This window comes from Neodiprion pinetum, chromosome 2 (genome assembly GCF_021155775.2).
Source record: "Neodiprion pinetum isolate iyNeoPine1 chromosome 2, iyNeoPine1.2, whole genome shotgun sequence".
Lineage (NCBI taxonomy): Eukaryota > Metazoa > Arthropoda > Insecta > Hymenoptera > Diprionidae > Neodiprion > Neodiprion pinetum.
In genome coordinates, this window is record NC_060233.1 from 36,626,911 (window position 1) to 36,646,815 (window position 19,905).

Consider the following 19,905-nt stretch of genomic DNA (forward strand, 5'->3'; position numbering starts at 1 on the left):
CGTAATTCGATGATAATTATTCATTTATACTTATTTTACATATTTTTTAAGTATACAGCGTTAGATCGTGCAGAGAGACAAGATTTACCACCCTGAAAAAAACAATAGCGGCAATCAACGTACTAAGACAAATTTCATATCCATGGGTGAAAATTTTACAAATGTAGGTATAATTAATGTTTTTATGCTAACCGAATCGGTCAGTAATAGCTGTCTTAAATTGGCAAACTAGAAAATTCATACATCTCATTTCCACGCGATTTCGTACAATAAATCGAAAATTAAAACGCGAGGTTTTCATTTATTTCGCATCAAAAATTCCAAAAAAATGAGTATCCGATAAACGAGTAAACAGGCTTGATATTCATTGAACACCATTATAGTCGGCAATTTCACATAAACGCGGAAGTCATAGCGTAGAAAATAATCGCACGGGTATTTACAGACGATGCAACAACGGTAAAAGCATAAAAATAAAAAAGGGGTTCAGGATGAAATAAAAAAAGAAAAAAAAAATGAGTAAACTAGGTGCAGTTTTCTCCCGATAAAAGAGAAGAAGACCGTATAGTGCATAGCGTGGTATAATTGGCCAGAATATCGGCCGGTGAAGCGGCGGCAGAAGAGCTGCTGGCCCTTTGCTCGGCTAATGGAAAGATTACGAATAAGAGAGGGTTAAATGCAGGTAGACGTGGCGTGGCTATCGATGACACTCGGGATCGGCAGGCGTCCCGCGGGTCCGAGTTTCAGGATAAGGGATAGCGTTGGAAATTTGTCCAGTAATCGGCGCTCCGTTATCTGATGTATTATATATAACAGGATTGGTGAAGTTATAACAGCCGAGGGAGGCGAATCACGTTATCGGTTGTAGCCGAACGAAGGGTGGCCGAAGATCCGGGAATATCCTGCGATTATTTGCGTTCGCTTACGTCACAGCGTTGCGCAGGTGGGAAATTAATAATACAACGTACTTTTTCGGCACCTCGATATCTCGCATTCGAGTCACGCTGCAAGCCGCGCGGCGATAGCAAAACCGTCGCTGCACATCCGCACGCGCGGCGGCGTTTTGCCGGCTTCGTTTTTACGCCGTGTCCCAATTAGCCGATCGCCTAATTGTCGCCTCTCTCTCTGTCGTCCGTAATTATAACGTAAACGGAGAGCCAAAGAGAGAGAGAGAGAGAGAGAGAGAGAGAGAGAGAGAGAGAGAGAGAGAAGAGAGGGAGGGAGGGAGGAAGGGAGAGAGAGCGAAAGAGAGAGAGAGAGAGGGAGCGAGGAGGGGGGGCAGAGCTAGGGCGCGGGAGGCGGCCAAGATTCTTATCTTTATTAGCGGATTGGATAATCCCTGAAATGAGCGGTAACTCGGTTCACGCCTCGAGCCCCGCACAACACACAACGCGTCCGACAGCAATTTGCGAGCCCCCTAAAACAACACAATTATTCTAACGGCTCCTCCGCGCTGCACCCTGCGTTGCGATGCGCCGCAGATGCATCTGTTCCCCGGGAATGGGCGGTCTTGAAACCGCAAATTGGACGGGAGCGCGTCTAAAGATCTTTTATCTTTTGTGTCCTGAAATTATGAGGAAGATTCCAGGGTATTATTTTAATCAGGCAACAAGGCGGTTGGTTCTAGGCGCTGCAGGAAGTGAGACTGCAAAATTCCCGCAGCGTCCTCGATCCCGTTTCCTCGAGGATTGTGACTGTGAGCTTTTCTCTCGCAGGATATAATCCGGTGTCGGGGCGTATTTTCAGGGGCGTCGAGAACGGACAAAGCTGAAGAGTGAGGAATTAAAAGATGCGCAATCTGCGGATGGTGAAATATCGCGGCACGGGATATTGCGTTATAAGGTGTAGAAGCCAGGAACATGGCCACCGCGTTCAGCTATCGTTCGATCGGCCGCTGCAGCGGGGCCCAAAGAGACCCACCCGTTCGACAGCCCCGGGACCAAATTAACTTCGAAATAACTCGAGCCTCCTAGGAGCTAATAAATTTACCTTACCGAGGAATAAATCTGTCGGATCAGTATTTCATTTAATTGAAAGAACGAGCGTTGCCCGGTTTGTTATCGAGCCTCGCTTTCGCTGCTTCGAGGCGAAATCTGCAGGAGCATTTTTACACGGAGCTGCAGGTGCGGTGTTGTTATAAGCGTGAAAATAATCAATATAAATGAAGAATACTATCGGCGCCGAATCGGGTATCCGCAAATATTTATACACGCAAAGAGGAACACAAGTGTGGTATTTGAATAAATGAATATACTTGAATCGTTGGGGCGTCGCCGAAAGAGAGAGAGACATATGAGAGGGCGAACGGGGGGCTAGACGAAACTTTTACAATGGGTCAAAAATTGGCTTCAAGATTTCGTTGGTGTGCGCGAGAAAGTAGGTGGCCCTGGTTGTAGGTGTGTCAGCCGGATCTGTGTACCTGCAGCACGAGTATATTATGCGCTCGTATAAGATAAGCTGCTGCGGAGGCATAGATATAAACCGAGCGCTATTTGCATATATTGCCTTTCCCCTGCAGCTTCCAGAGTCCCCTTGAATTCGCTCTGCACGACGACCTTTGTCCAGGGTACGTGCCACAATGGCTACTCTCGGGTCCCTCTTCTCGTTCCTCTTACACCCTCCGCCATTCTTCCTCCTGCACGGCTCCTGCGCCAGGGAGAATCGATCGCAAACAAAGAATCTCCGCGCGGCGCGAGCTTCGCTGCTGCTGCAGCGGGTTGAAAGAGAGAAAGAACGAAAAAAGTATTTGAAAAAAAAAAAAAAATCCGCACATAAAACAAATATAAAAAGCGTCGCGAGAAGGAGAGAGGTGGAGAGAAAAAAATAAATCGAAAAAGAGAAAGAAAATCAAACAGAAAATAAGAATAACCCAAAGGCAAGAAAGTCGATACACGAATAACTGATGCGCCGCTGGATAATCTGCTGCTTCTGCCGTTGCTGCCGCAGCTTCGGTCGGAGGGGAGGGGGTGGAGGGAGGTTGAACATAAAAATAACCGAACCAACAAAATCCCGACGAATAACAAGAGAAAAGGAACGTTGAAAATAAATCGATAAAAATGGAGGTAAAAAAATTCACCAAATTCAAGAACAACTACGGAGCATCCTGCTGCAATTACCTGCATTGCGGTATGGCTCTGCGATTCTTCGCGATCTGTCTCGCACGCATCACAGTTTGAATGTACTTTTCCACGGGTCCTGTTATCGCATTAATTTGGAAAAGCTAGTGCGAAATGTACAACATAATTACCAAAAATCATACATGTCACCAGATGTAATACGCTGTATAATAAAGACAAGGTAGTCTATTTGAATATTTTTAATTGCATTCCGATGAATGATGTTCGTACAATTTTAGAAACTTGCAACAGTTTTCTGTTTTAACGAGTTTTGCAAGCACCAACGAGAATGGTCAAATTTTCATTTCAACAATTGGATCTGTAATTTTTGTTCTTGTCTTTTGAACAGTTCGAAATACGAAACTATATTTTGAGTTAAATGCGTCTCTCATCCAATCACGCCAAAAAATCGCGACGAACATATAAAATCGGAATTTTTGATATGGAAGCAAACGACGTGAACAGTCTTAGCACAAGATCGATAATAGTTACAGTGGCTTATAGACATACAATGGAAGAAATAATTTTGCTCGAAGCTAGGATATAATCTCCGGGGGCAAAAAGCGCGCGAGGAGCTTGTGAAAAATAAGAAACTAAACGAAAAGAAAAGCAAGAAGGGAAAAAAATAAAAAAAAAAAACAAAAAATAAAGAATGAACAAAAGGTCGAAAAAGAAGGCGATTCTCCCGACATAGCCAATGGAATCGAAGAACTAAAGGGCATCGAGGCCGAATCAGCGGAGCGGCCTACGTGCGACAGGTTCTGCCGGGCCCCGAGGCCCCGGGGCCCGGGTCCTCTTCTCGCGTTCGCCTGGGCCTCGCCGAGTAGGAGACATTATTTACAACGGAGCCGCGAGAGGACAATGTCGGGGACCAGTCCTCGCAGCCTTCCACCATCTTACCTTCCTTTTCTGTTCTCCATATGCAACAGCATCTACCGACCGCGATGCTGTGCAGCGGGCTTCCAGACCTAGCCGCAAGCTCGAGTCTAACTTCCATCGCATTTCAGGTCTGTCCTGCAAGCTTCGCCAGATCCTTCGAGGCTATCCGTCTGCTCGTGCTTCTCGCCTTCTCCTTCTCCTTCGCGTGGGACCAGTACCTTATCCTTTTCCTTATACTCGTCTTGAATCGACACGTTCGACCCGCGGAGCACAGCATCGGCTGAATCAGCGCTGTCGTAAACCGTTTGTGATAACTTGTGGGAACACTCGAACGCGTTATAAGAGAAGTTTTTCAGTTTTCTTTTTTTCTTTATTTACCTGGACGATGGATAAAAATTGACGTCCAGTTGTTTTATAGCGAGATTCAGGCACGAAGAATTAGACCCAAAGGACTTTCTTGGTTCCACGAAGTTTTTCTAACCGATTCGTACTTTCCAAGGCACCAAGGTCACCTCGCGTTCCTTGAACAGTAGCGCAGATTTTTTACCTCTCAAGAATGAAGGAGTGCGGTCCAAGCCAAGTTGGACCAAACAAAACGTGAAAAAAGTTCGGTTCTTTCGACCTCAGAGTCTATCAAGAGACACGCGTCACCTGCAAGTCTCGATCTAATTTCCTTTCCGATGTTCCACACTGTTGCAAGTTCCATTTCGCTCGTGCATAAGCTGGTCTCGGGCTACCAGGGTAACTTCATAATTTCAACTCCATTTCGAGTAGAAAAATATTCTTCTAAAAGCAACAGATAACAGTGAATGATTTTGAAAAAGTTTTTATACCCTGAAAGAATAATTTATGGCCAAACGTTGGCATCACGCGGTCACCAAAATTGTCGTACGAAAGTAAAAAAGATCCTCGGTAATTTTTGACAGGAGGTATCGAATCGTCAGCTATGTCCGGTATACGCGATGTATGCGTGTAGAAGAACGCGCTGAGGTAGGTATAAACCACCGAGTATAAACGGCGATGGCTGCCGGACAGCAGTTGGCCGCTGCCCTTCTTGTGGGACATCGTTGAAGCCGGGAATATACGTTATATCACTGCAGGCGAAGTAAGAAGGCGGGGAGCCGGACCAGCGCCCAGAGTCGCGGCGACAGGGTCTGACGAATAAAAACTCGAGATCGGCGAGTGAACGGCGACCGATGAACGGGTGAACGGATGAACGGGTGAACGCGGCGACGGCGGCATCAGCGACGGCCGGCGTTCCGACGTTTGACAGAACAAAAGACGATCGGCCAAACCGCGACGCGCTTCCTCCTCATTCCTGATGCCCCCGTCTCTCCTCTCGCTCCCTGCCCTTCGACTCCCTATCGGCGTCTCATTCCACCCCTCTGTCAGCCTGCCAAACTACCGATTCGTCCTAAGGCATTGCGTACAAATTACCGAAAATTGGCCCACTTTTTAACGTTGTTAATGACTTTGAAGAAACGGTGGGAATACCGATATGTCCCGGCAGGAACCCGTCGGAACGATCGGATAGGAATCCTCCTCGCCTATCTCTCACTCCTTCTCGTGGATTTCGCGGGGATTTTTGCAACGCGCAAAACACTGCGTCGCGTACTGCGTGATCGGCCCGGATCCATCTCCTCATCCTCCTCCTCGTCGTCCCCGTCGCGGTATCCGGTCGACTTACGAAACGATTTTAATCGTTTATCACGCTCAAGAAATTGTCAATTTTTTATCTCCGTATCTCGCTCGACGTTTCATTCATACCTATGATGTGCGGTACTCGGCATGTAAAAGGGATATGGGAATACCTCCGTTTCATTCGACCGAACAGTGTCTTCCGTGGTCTTGAAAACACGCGATTTCAACCCCATCACAACATCCGCGGAGGTTCTGGTTTATTCGCTTTTATTCCCTTGCCATTCACCTGCAAAAGCTATGCGCGCGTTGTTCCTTCGCGTGCAGCTTAACCACGCTTGACTAATTGATGCGAAATTCAATCAGCGTCGGACGACCGTCGTTATTCACCGCGAAATTAGGTGCGCGCTTCTTCCGCGGGCGAAGAAAACGATCTGCAATCCACGTAGTGAATTTTCTTGTGTGAAAGTAGGAAGGCATCCGGAGTAGGAAATTTTTACCCCATCGACTACAGCGGTGGCCGCGATAACAAAGGGGCGGGAAAAATGTTTGGGTATAAAATCGATCCGTCGTCAACTGCGAATGAGTTGTAATCGGAGGATGACGGGAAGATCCGCATCCGGTTCCTAGGCGTCCGAAGCGATCGAGGCCGTTTATGCAAAGCGTCGAGGGAAGGAAGGGTGGGCCCGTTGGGCCTTGTGTCTCGAGCTCATTAAATATTAACGAGGATCTCAATTTCTTCATTTCGATGGCGCGTCGTCGCGGCGAGCGAAGGAGTCGCACGGAGTTAGAAGGGAAGGAAAGGAAAGGAAAGGAAAAGAACGGAAAGGATAGCCAAGCCGGAGAGCTTGAGCGCCGTAGCTGCGCGCAACAAACGCGATTGCAGGCAGCGTCGAACCCGCATATAGATTGAAAATTAACTTATACGAGCGAGAACAAAATATACGGTATGCGCCCGGTATATAATGCTTTGCTTACTTACCTCCCCGCGATATTTACACGCCGTGGATTATATACACGATTCTTGTTGGTTCAACCCGAGTGGCGGCTAGTCTGTCCATCGCGAGCGTCGTTTAGCAGTTACAACCATAAAATTCTTAATATAAGCGCTCCCTCAGAACTCTGGTTGCCGACTCATCCCGAGCTACCTGCATCACCGTCCGAAAACTTGGCGAATCGCGTCAATTGATCTCGTTCTGTTGTCTCGCTGTAACGCTTGTCACTTATAACTGCTGATTGACGCCTTTCACGCCCAACGTTTAACACCGTGGCTGGTTGTCATTGATTCTTAATCATTCCCTGTCACGATGAATATGAAGTGAAAAACTTTCTTCCTTGGAAGGACAGCCCGTAAGAGATAAAAATCTTTAAGCCATGCCCGAGAGACAACCGATGTGGCACGCGCACATTTACAGGTTTTCATGCAATTTACATTATTATACATGATATATCATTGTATATATTACTATTTATTACACAGTGGCAGATGCATTGAAATGTCGCACACTGATATGTCTCGTACGTATTATAACAGGGTTTTCACTACACTTAATTGTTATAGACGTTACGCGCTGCTTCTTGCACCGAATTTCACATTTATACCTATATATATACTTCCAAGTTACGTTGCATCGACGAACAATAACGTTAACTTTACTGTTGATTTCATAGGTTTTACGTTGTATTGTTTTGATTTTTTTTATACAAAGAATTTTCATTTACGTTGGTAAGAATTTTACACGTTGCTCGATGTTGCATATTATATACCTACATTCGCGTATCGTTCATCCGTCCTATATAAATAACGAACTAGCTGTTCGCAAACTCGCTACCGTCGCCTGGGTTTTTGCTTCACGATGTATGAGACTCGCATAATTTTTTGGCACAGACTAGACTCTGAATTTTCAATTTGTATAAATAATAACTCAGGAAATGAGAAATCACAGATTTCAAGTTCACTCTCTTGTCGAATACCGTACGATGCAAGCAGTGTAACAGAAACATCTGCGATTAAGATATAGTCTTTTAGCAGAAAACAAGTTGAACTCTGAAACGAAAATCAGAAAGTTGAATGAATAATATTCCCCGCGATGCGCAGTAATAATCGTGCACCAACCGTAACTCTGGCCTTGGTTACTTAATTGCAGTACAAACTGAAACACCGTCTGCGTTTGGCCACTCGACGACTCATAATTGGCTGTTTAATTATTAATATCATACAATATGCTAGTTGTACGATGAATTGCATTTTTTCGTTCTTACTTCTCTTCTTTTCCCTCCGTTTGCCACAAGTTGAAACTATACGTCGTCTAAAATTTCTCCTCACTATATTACATATATATATATTTAATTCGGAACTTTATAGAACTATTTCATTGTCACTTACGTCTGCAATTAATTGTACAATTAGGTGAAACGTAACCGTATAATAAATCTGCTTCTACATTATCAGCAGGGTTAAAGAAAGTGGGTGAAGGAGAAAAATGACCGATCCGCTTAGCTGTTTCTATACAATAAATGACTAGTTATAGACAGCGAGATCTTGAGCCGCAACTTCTCCCCGAGAAATAGGCGACAATGTAGTTTTAGCTGTACCTATCTATCTATCTGTCTATTTATCGAAAGCGCGTGCGGCGTCGTAAGTGGTTGCCTACGCAAGTTCGAGCGCAACATACGTATAATGTTTTATCCGGTAAAATCTCCTGAGATAATCTCCCCTTCTCTCGCAGCCTCCCTGCATCACGTTAAGAGATTCCACGTGGCTCGAGCGAAACGTTCTCTCGGTGCGATAGAAACCGATTCATTTAACGGGACGCAGAGCGATCGCGAATCCCGATTATATTATCTGAAAGTCCCGCGGTTCAATCCGGCGATCCGTCGGTTTCCTCCACTTTCTCCATTAATTTTTCCTCCCGAATCGCAGCTCCGTTTCCGCTGCACGTCCGAGATCCACGGCCACCAGCTCCTTTCGCACAACCGATTATCCACTAGCCGAGCTGGTTGGGGAGGGAGCCGAAATTGCAGTCCTCCTCCGTTTGAAACCGGCGTCAGTAGATATCGGAGAACGATACCTGGGACGAAACGCCGGAGTGGAGATGGTGCAGCGCGTGGAGTTCCTCCATGGAAGCTGGGGGCAGGCTGTTGCTGTCCCCCAGAAGGCCGGAGCTTGGTCCGACGCTGGGGGGGCGCCCCTGGTTCGAAGACGCGGGTGTTCCTGGGCAGCCTACGCCGCCTCCGCCCCCGCCGTTTCCCTCTTGTCGCATCATGTTTCGTCGCCATTTTGCCCGGGCGTTTTGGAACCAAACCTGGCGAGCGAAGATAATCACGGGAGAGTGGGAAATGGAAGGGGGGAGGAGAGGGAGCAGACTTTTTTTACTCCGTCAAAGGTCGAGGCTCGCGCCAAATTGCTGATGAAACCTCCGCGAGGAACTCACCTGGAGGACGCGCTTCGACAGACCCGTCTTCTGAGCCAGCTGTTTGAGGTCCTTGGCGTCCGGGTTCTGGTTGATGGCAAAGTAGCTCTTCATCGTTCTGAGCTGATGGTGTTTGAAGCTCGTCCGCATGCGTTTCGTCCGCTGACTCTGGTGGACGGAACCCGGGGATCCAACCGAGGCGTCGTAGGCGGTCAGCGACTCCATCGACGAGGAGAGCTCGCTGGGGTGAAGCAATTCTGTAATCGTGCAACGTTTACACCGTAATAAAACGAGCCGAGATACTATACCTACAAATACGCACCTTTCTACTTTTAATATCCCTGTTACGGGGCGCATGCGCAAAGCGTGCGTATATATAACATATATACATATATATATATATTATATATATTCCGGGAATATCAATTTCCAGAGTAATGAAAATTCCCGCAACTCAACTGCGCCTAGGATCTGATATAGAGGACCACACGGAGAGTCCAATTACGCAAGAGACTTGCTTAGTCCAATACCGACCGGCAGTTTCAAATATCCCGCAAGGTAGCAACAATTTGTACGGACAAATACGGAGCGAGGTGGCGTGATCGGATTCCACGACAGTCAATAGTCACGATTACGCGGGAGCATTGCATGACGGTCGTTAAGAGACGGAGGTAAGGCTCCATTGAAACAGTGACAGGTGACGAAAAATCGCAAATGCATGATGGGACGCGAACCGAGCATACCGTAAGTATTTTTGGGACACCGCACAAGAACCGGTGCAGCTTGCAAAGGGGAATTGCGCAGCAAAGACACGTGCTGGTTAAATAAATCCAACGAGTAAAAAGAATGGGTAAAGAATGGCGAAAGTAAGAGAGAACCAAATAAAAAGAAATTAAAAAAAAAGATTAAAAAAAGAACAACACTGACTTGTTCTCCATGAAACATGGAAGTAACAGCTGCTGCTGAGGAATGACGAAGTGCATCCTTTAACGGGTTCAACCATTTACGGAACGGTTGTAAAGTGGGTACAAGATCGTGCTGGCACACCACTGGTGCCTGACGATTGTTGGATCCAATCGATGTTCCAGTCTCCAGGCTCGATCTCACGTGTATCGTTATTGAAAAACGAAGCCCCGGAGAAAGAGATAAAAAGAAAGGGCAAGAAAGACAGACCTCGAGACCAAACAGTTCGGCATTTCCTATACGGGACAACGTGATCAATCAACGATACACGCTTGCAATCAGTAGTTTCGGCGGTCACAACAACCAGCCGGCAGGATCAGGATCGCAGGACTTGGGTCGGTCTATCGAAAATTTCGAAAGGACATCTTCGATGATCGATCATTTTCAAACGAAACCGATCGCTTCTCGTACCCTACGTGATATCGTTCCGGCGAAATAGCTGTATCGCTATGCAAGGACCTTAGAGAAAAGGACGAAGAGAATTCGAGAAGAGAATGCAGAAAAATTTGTACGCAGACCGACTTTCGACGTTTTCATCGTTGTTTATATAATACATACAGGAATAAACCTTGCAGCAGAATTACAGAACGATCCTTGAAATAAGAACTTACATATTATAAATTTAATGGAACAAAAAGTGATATTGCACGGAATCGCCGTTCGCAGCGAGGACGCGGGCATGTCAGCTGGGAGTGGGTGAAGGTGGTCCAGAGTGCGAATCGTTGATGGGTCGAAATGGTTAAGGGGTCATTAATAATCGTCAGTTGTGCCGACAAGGCGCTGAGCGGTGCAATCCCGACGGGTTAAGCATGTGTGCCGGATGGCTGACGGGAAACGGGGTAAACACCGAAGTGCGTAATCCGGGCAGCGCACGAGAGAAACGCTTGTTACGGCCAATTACCGTCCGACTACGCAGCGTCGGTTGTACGTAAAGATTGTACAATCGGAACAGGGATATAAACGCACTCGCGTCTTGCTCTGGGAGTGGACCAACCGCAGTTTGACACTGTTACTTCGTCTTGTCTAGTAGCCTGCGAAAATTTCATGTACAAAAGTTCGTTTACCGTGTGATCTTTTCGTTCGTGAGATTGCTCGAACCATTTGAACTTTGCATAGGTGAGTGAAGTTACAGAATAGTATCCTACCGATTTTTTGAAAAACGCATTTATCCGAAAGAATTCGATTGCACTTCTTTCATAAATTGAATATGTCGATAATCGAAGCTTTATTTAGTTAGAATTTCAAGCTTGACTGAATCCTGTACGATTTCATTGATAGTAAAAAAAATGTCAAAGTACTTTGCCAACTTTTTCTTTTTCATTGCTAAACTGTGTATTCCAATTTAGTGATTGAGATTTCTTGCAACGTATCCCGCGACACGCAAGCTCTTTGAGACCATTACCCATTAGAAATGTCGACTCCTCTATTTATAACAAACCTTCGATTTATCACTCACCGGTTCTCTTATCAGGATGATTTTTGTAATTTATGAATCACGGCGTGGTATAACGATCATTTCGAAGCTGCATCTGCCGTCACTGGCTTCGCCAGAGTATATAAAAGAGAGAGAGAATGAATAAAAATGAAATGTCGTAAAAAATGAAAACTGAGAAAGATATATCCTGTTTGGTAATCAGTGTTAACGTCTGAAATCCGTTCATAAAACAATGACTATCTCGTTTAAATCAGTGCACGCGGGTTCTGCGCCGGGATTATAGCGGTCCGGTTTCTGCACCCGGATGGAAGCAGAGGTAGCACAGCGCAGGTTGCGTGTGGAGGTTTTACATGCGCAGTGGTCATGCAGCGCTGGGTGACCACCCAGCGACGAAGAGACGGCTTGGCCGCAGAGGGCGACTGTATAGGTACCGCGAGCCACTCGAAGAGTCAATCTAATAAATAACACGACAGTGGATAACCATTGAATTCAATTGAGAAAACAAGTTTCGAATAAGACTAAAAGCGAGCGAGCGAGCGTCTCCTACGGAGACTCGACGTGCAGGTCTCGGGGACCACGACTCTCATGCTTCGCGCTGCAGCTGCTGCTGCTGATGTTGCTGATGCTGCTGATGCAGCATCCAACGGGCTACCAAACACGACGATATATTCTAAACAGTGTCCGGAGTTCGAATCTACACGGATCTCGCCCAAACGCAAGTCGCCGTTGTAGGATTGACTTTGAATAGAGAATTTTTCACTTTAGAAGAGAGTCGACTCACCATGGCTTCGTGCTTCGTTCGTCGTTACAAGGGATACGCACTAACCTGCCTTGAAAGGCCTGCACCTTCGAAGGGTTTCGGTATCTCTTGGGAGGTATTTTGATACTCTGATATTGTCGCAGTGTGTATTTACAAACCTCTTTGCGTCAAGGTTATAGGATTTGTAGGGTGTTACCCATCCCAAACAAGCTGTAGGATTTCTCTTTCTCTTAAACTCGGCTCTTTCCGAGTCCTTAAGCTTTCCAAGTCCACAATATTTCATTGATCTGTGTACTGAACTAATCGATTTATGATTGTAAGACTTTGGAACTCCTAGAAAAAATCCTGGCACTGTCACTTCGATATTACTACAGAAAATTCCCAACGACCGTCGAGTGTCAAAACGCGTATGAGAACAAGGGCAGACACAAGTTGGCGTGCGGTTTTCCCTAATTTTTTCAAGAATGAAGAACAAGTTCGAACCGCAGTCGGAACAGCGAGCCGAGATCGACGTATTTTTCGGACCGTTTCAGATCTCTTGAAGAGAACCCGTCCGAAGGAATACTTTCGCGACAGAGTGTATTTCTGGTCGAGCTCTTATGTTAGGTCTGCCGCTACCTGCAGCACTCGCACCACGTACGGTGAGCAACTTTTGGAGACGTGGACCGCGGTGTGGTCCCCGGTGGTCAAGAAACTTCGCGAGACATTTCGCCAAAGAATCGTTTGGACCGCGCTGTTTACTTTTTATTATGCAGTTCCTGAAGCGAAATAAGAAGAGCAAAATTCCGTTGGTCGAGGCGGCGTGTTCCCGTTTCGAAAAAAGTATCCGTCGCAATTTTTTCAAACTTTTTCCTTCTCTTCGAATCTCTCAATGCAAGCTTGCTGTTATAATTTTTTGGTAATAGTGTCGATTCCCTGATCCCGATGGGAAGTTTCCGGAACGCCGGGCGTTTCAGTTCCGTACAGTTTCAGGGCAACGGCTTGATGAACATCTTCGCGAAACGTAACTCCGGTAATTTCTGAATGACGTAATTTACGACGGAGTAATTCAACGCCTCGGGGACGAAGAGCACCGATAAATATACACGCGCACGCAGCTCAGGCGGAGAGAAGGACGGAGATAAGAGAGAAAGATGCGCATCTACACGGCGTACGGGTAAAAGGTGAATTCAGTCGGCGGTGCGCGGCCATTCTGCGCCTGGTGAGGGCTGCGGGCACGCATTGGTCGGTGCAGCATTCTTTTCCCGGAGGAGCGGCCAATCAATGCATCTACGCGCCGATACCCATCTGTCACTGTCATGCCAGCGAGCTGCCCGGTACCTAAGATCGGGATATCCTCCCGGGGGATGGAAGGCAACCGCGAGACGTAGTCCTCAGGGCGGCAGCGTCCTTATAACTTAAATTAATCGGACAAATTTCAGACACGACGAAATCGCGCTTGCGCCACGCTTTTTTCCTCCCTATTTTGCCCATTTTTATTCAGCGTTCCTTTTTGTCGGCAGGTGAATGTATTGCGATTTTTTTTTTTTTTTTTTCGCGGGTTGATTACTACGCGGCCTAGAAGAACGGCAGATGCGGCGATCGGCAGATTGTACAGCGATGATACACGATTGTCTGAAAAGCTGTCCGCATTCGCTGTAACAACCGGTCCTCGAGATCTGAGGTGCTAAACGAGGCCTAATTGAAGTTTACTGGCAAGTTTGTTCCTCGTTGGATAAGGTGAACGAAAGATCTTCGAGGAGCTCGCCTGCTTAAATCAGCTCTATTATACTCACGAGGAGCTGCCCGATCGTATACGGAACTTGCTACGTGCAGATAGAGAAGACTAACGTGCCGCTTGACGGTGGCAATTGCACAGTCTGCACGTTGCAGCAACGGAAGCCGTAATGAGGAGGACGAAAAAAAATCCAAAAGAAAGAGGGAAACCGAAGATCACAAAGAATCCACGGACAGTTTTGTCACACGGTGCTACGTTCCCTTAGATGACAAAAAATAGCTTCGGCATAACTGTGTGACGCAGGTTTTGAACTAACAAAGTTTTACGATTCTTTGGTTCTCATCAATTTGATTATTTTCCAATTATAATTCATCACATTTGAAAACTTTAAAGACTTATTATATTTGTGTAAATTCCTTCAATATCCATCGCATTTTAATTCATGAACAAGCGAGTCCTGCAAAGAATCGTACGTATAAGCGGGTGAGGTCTAATAGTTCGGCTCTTGGCGTTGACGACGACGACACCTATCCCAACGATCGAAATCTCCTCGTGCGAGCTGGTTGATTAATCGAAACGATTTTGGATATTCGAACAACGTCAGTCTAACACTCGTCACCTCAACTCTGTAAAGAGATAACGTCGATCCAGTTTAGCCATGGTCTAGCTGCCCAAAGAAGAGACGCAGCGTTCCTTGCCTGCAGAAGCTAAAAGGACCAAGACGCTATCCGAGACATCGACAAATCCCGCGAAGATGTCTCACTGTTCCTGACAGGATGTCATTTATTTTTTAACCCCGGTCTTCTCGCCTCGTTTCTCAGTAAATATTCTCACTCGGTATACACAATGTGCGTTTAAATACTCGCATATCTTTTTCTCCAATCCCACCTAGGGAACGCGCTTTATAATTTTATCCACGTCAGACTACCAAATTTCATTTCTCCTTCTCTCATCGTCACGTCATGCACGAATCACGGGTAAAAGTTTTATTCCACGTTTGCAAGCACACGCGGCGGTAAACTTTACTCAGTGTTAATAATTCTTCGTTTCAAAGCTCCACTCTCTCTCTCTCTCTCTCTCATCGTAAGCTTGCAGTCGGCCAAATGTTTGCTCCAACTAGGGAAGATTGGAGTGCAGATCTCATTTCCGAGCAAATAATACGCGCCCTCAATCTGTCGAATTGCAGTAGCTCGGCCGCGTCGGGCGCTCCTCTGTTTAGTTTCAACTTTCGAACGCGCGAGCCGCTTACCACCCGGCCAATTACACTTAACAGCTCCAACCCCCGACTCAGCACGGTACCAATTACTTGTATTTATATTCCACCCTCGCCGAATCCCCGAGAGCCCGAGTCTTCTGCATTTTTTACACTGTATGCGAGCACGAACGTTTGCACAAGTGCGATTATTATTTGCCCAGGCGGGAGGAAGTTCGCGGCGTACGTTGTACCAATAAGCGGTAATAAAAAAGGTCGAATCGAAAAGCCGGGTTTCAGGGTAATTTCCATGTTGTAGGTACTCACCTAGAGCGCCGGCAGCCAGCCGCATCGTGACCGGTAAATCGGAGCCGGTAGCGTCGGAGAGCTTGCGCTTCCGGGGACGACCCTTCTGGACGCCACCGCCTTGGAGAGGGCTTTGTTCGGCCGCGCTGAAGTAGGCCGGCCCAGGAGAGACTCCGGGTGATCCGATGTCGTCGACGCTCCCTCCGGCGCTGTTGTAGTCAGCCGCGCAGCAAATCAGCTCGTAGTGAGGCCTGGGCGGAGAACCGGGCGATCGATTGATCAGGAGAATTGGCCTCGAAACCAGTCGAAAATCGATTCTGATTGACCGAAAACTCTCGACTTCTCACCTGCAGTATACCAGCCCTTCTCTCTGGCCGAAATGGTCACCTTTGTTCAGGGGAACGCCGCAGGATGCGCAAGTGAAGCAGGCGACGTGGTAGACCAAATCCCTCGCCCTCATGACCAGCTCTGAGGCAGAAATTCCGGCTCTACATCGAGCACATCTCGACACCGCGAACAAGCTGTAAAAATTTTAACTCCAGCACAAACTGAAAATAGGTTTCATCGGTTGACTGGACACGACCTGTAACGTGTTTCAGGGTTTTTTGTTTCTGCTTCAAAGAGTAATTAACGCGATATGTTATATGTTATAAAACGATAAAGCCGCCTGGCAATTGTAAACCAAAGTGTTATCGTAAAAAAATAAAACCAAGTTAATTTTCAAGCGGCATTCAAGTTCAGGGATCGAAGATCGCCGGTTAAGCGGACCATTCAGAGATTTATGCGACGACGTGAGACTAGCCTGTCTCGAAAGAGGGACGCCCGCACCCTTCGACTCCATGTTTCAATAGAACCGCGAGATATTTCCAGAAATGGCGGACAATGCTGCGATTCTGCGCGTGCATTCCTCCCCCTCTTTCCCTTTTCCTTCGTCTCTTCTTAGACTTTTTCCCCCGTCTCGATCCCCGCGCCAATACGTTTTCATACGCCTGCACGATATACGCAAACTTTCTTACGCCGCGCAATGCAATTCAACGATTCTCAGCGTAGCTGCAGCAGCGATTGTGCAACGTTGTCTGAACTCACCCACACAGCGGCTCGCCCACTGGGTCCGCGTGCAAGAGTCTTGTGCAGTTTTTAGAATATGCCGAACAATGCCGCGGAACCACTGGAAACTCCGGAGTGCAAACGTAGACGGAAAGGTATTGTACGGTTTGAAATGCTGCTGCGCAAAGTGTGCGTATAGCTGTGTAGGGTGTAGGAACCTTGCACACACGAGAAGGAGAAGAAGGGCGAACCGGCGGAACGGGCTCCCCGCCTATATAGATCCAACGTTGCAGTATTGTATTGTTGCATATTGCATGGAGTGTCTCGTTGTTTTCCCCAGTAACGAACCAGAAAGATACCAAGGCAGGCGCTTCCTCTCTGGTTCGAACCAACGTCTGTTCCTACACATATACATATACGTATACATATAAATATATATATATACGTATACATACACACACACACACACACACATATATATATATATATATGCACATCACGCATTATCTGATACCGGCATACGCAGGTATACTGCACATCGAGCAATAACTTCTAATTTATTAAGACTGTATCTCTCGTGTTTTTACAGCCCGGCAAAGATTGCAAATTGCAATGCAATGAATAATTAACATTGGTAAAAGATTATTACGCATTACACGAATTACTGACAGATATAACTCGAACTTGATTTCAATTTTATATCGCACATTCGCTTCTGCAGCTTCTGCCAACGTAAGACTTTCCAGCGAAGAAGAAGAATCGTAACTGAAATAACTGTATGTATGTACATACATCCCAAATACGTGTACTAGTGGGACGAGCGAAAGGGTATTGTAAAAAAAAAGAAAGATACGCCCGTCATGTCCGAGAATTTTACGCGCATGTCAGTCAAATAATTGGACCTTTAGCCGACCTGTAATTATCCACTTTTCAACGCGATTCTCCTGATCGTATATTACGTACAACGCACACAGCCCGATGTGCATGCGTGACATGTATACGCGTGCAGCATGCAGATGACCAGGTTGAAGATAGATCGCGTAGGAATTAATTCCCTGCTACTCTTACTCCAAATAATTGGCACGCGCTGCGTGTGCGCGCGATTAACCCACGGAATTTGCCTGGCAATTTCCCGTCCCGCAGTTTGCGTAACGGATAACTTACGGAACATGATTTTACAGGCGTGACGAAAATTGTCCATGCCGTTTATCCGCGATGTTAATATGTGGGAATGAGTTTGGCGGATCGATGAGTCTAAAATCGTGAATTCGCGCAACGATATTACAGGGAGAGATGATGAGAATGCGCGGCGCGACGGCTGGCGCCGGGACGCTCGGCAAGGTGTCGACGATATCGTCTTCTGAGCGTTGAAAGGGGGGAGATAACAATCTTTATAATATATATTACGTGATTGAAATTCATAATTTTATTCAGTAGCAATATTATTACCCGAGTATACAGTAGTTGCAAGTGCGTGTTACCAACCCATTAGGCAAATAAAATTACGGCAATTTTCCCCGCAGCACCGATTAAAATTGCATACAGCCGCGCATGATGCAGTTATACCCGCCGTTGCTGCTTGAAATTTGTACGTCTCGGACAACGAGCAAAGTAGGCACAGGTACCCGCGTATTTTCATAATTTGTTGACCCTGCATCGAATTCACCTGCGGATCATTTCTGTAACGTACGAAATGTACGAACACCAGTCACGCCGCCGGATTATAAATGTCACCAATGAACTTTGATTCGTTTCGACATAACTAGCGCTATCGGAGGTAATGAAATAAAAAAAAAAAAAAAAACGAAAAAAAAACTACCAACAAACATCAACGAATAAAAAAAGTCAGAATCGGCGATAGAAAACATTGTTGCGAGCAGCTTCTCGTCGTTTGATAGTTTCGATATCAACGTCGAGATGGAGGCGAGAGGGCTTCGGTACCCTGCATGTAAGACCGTCAAGTCGCATATCGACGGTTGTACATTGTGTAAGTCTCGTCGATTCAAAGTACACGAGTCGCGGCGTCGCCAATCGGCACATTAATTACGCATCCAATCTATGCTCGATGCAATGCTGCATACAGACGAACACACGGACGCGGCGAAGGTGGTGGTGGTGGTTGGAGGAGCACGTATGTCTGCGTGTGTCGAGCGTAATGCGCAACGTGAGCACGAACACACGCCCGTCGTATACACAATTATTTTCCAAGTACCTACTTTCGTTGAAATATGCAACGAACACGGTGAACACGCCGATCGTACAGCTCGTCGACAACCCTATTCACCGCACATTGCACCGTTTATTATCATGTCTATTACGATTAGATTCGACGATTCCCGTGGCAGAAATTCCCGTAAGGAAATTCTTTCCGCCTCATCTTGTTATAATAAATACACATAATTGCGAAACTCTTTCCTGCAGTCTCTATTATCGCAACTTGGAATTATCGCTTGCACTTAACGTATAATAATATCGTTCGAGAGAGAAAATTTGCTGTTGAATTCTTTCCCTATAATCTGTTTCAATTTTCGATTAAATTTCTGCTTATAATTCATTCCGTTCAACATATGCTATAAGAGACGATCTGATTCTTGTCAATATATCGGCAACACGCTCTGCTCGGTTATGATTCACAACCGAATAACATACCCTGTCCTCGAGACACTTGGAATATCTTGAAAAAATTTCCTGAACGCGGAATATTAATTTTTACTCCGCAACAAGGCAGAGAGGGTCGGATTGATTTTTCCCTCCCTCAATTCCCTCCGTTAATTATTCATTCTCTCACCGAAGCGACAGAAGAACGCCTCCGCATGGCTGATCAGGGAGTTTCGATGAGATACGTAATTACTAACCGAGAATCGAGGATTTGCCATCGGACGGAGTTCGGCGGTTCCCGACCCGACGCCTTTCGACGCCTCGACACCTAAGACCGCTGTAAATCAAGCCCCTCGGTGACTTATCCAGCGTGTTACCCAATGCGGGTGGAATTCAAGATCCGTAGATAGCCGAGCAGAGCAGACGGCCATTAGTAGACATTTTGTGTGGTCCCCCTTCCCAAATATAACTGACGCTTCTATGCAAATTTCATACTACCTCAATAAATACTGAAATGGCCGACGGAAAAGGTACCGTGGTGTATAATATAAAACCAAGCACAAATTAACCTCGGCAGCACGGGTTCTGCATTAATTCGACCGGGCTTACAAGACCGGTGTAATATTCACCGGTATCCATTTTGAATTGTTCCCCCCCCCCACCTCCCTCTCCTCGCCATCCTCCGCCTCCCTCGCCCTCCGTAAGCTCTGATATTTCACCCACGCGTTCATTCCGCTGCAGAACTGAGCGCGGTTAACGAAAGACGCGCGATCGTTTATTTTCGCATCTTATGTACGCTGTTAAAAGTGCACAACTTTGAGAAAATGATTCGAGTGACTGG

The 19,905-nt window shown here is 46.4% G+C and overlaps 1 protein-coding gene across 5 annotated transcripts in view; it reads right to left on the minus strand.

Moving 5' to 3' along the window:
• Positions 1 to 7,081: 7,081 nt before the first annotated feature.
• Positions 7,082 to 19,905, minus strand: part of LOC124212070 (LIM/homeobox protein Lhx9) — a 67,888-nt gene continuing 55,064 nt past the window's right edge. For 4 of the 5 annotated variants that reach the window (XM_046611798.2, XM_046611799.2, XM_046611797.1 and 1 more), the window contains 4 exons: positions 15,767 to 15,940; positions 15,441 to 15,670; positions 9,068 to 9,303; positions 7,082 to 8,938 (listed from right to left, as the gene is read on the minus strand). In XM_046611798.2, the coding sequence (XP_046467754.1) occupies positions 8,681 to 8,938; positions 9,068 to 9,303; positions 15,441 to 15,670; positions 15,767 to 15,940 (898 nt within the window). In that variant the 3' untranslated portion in view covers positions 7,082 to 8,680. Of the gene's footprint in view, positions 8,939 to 9,067; positions 9,304 to 15,440; positions 15,671 to 15,766; positions 15,941 to 16,505; positions 16,563 to 19,905 lie in introns of those variants that run through there. The other variant, XM_046611800.2, reaches the window with a different exon arrangement.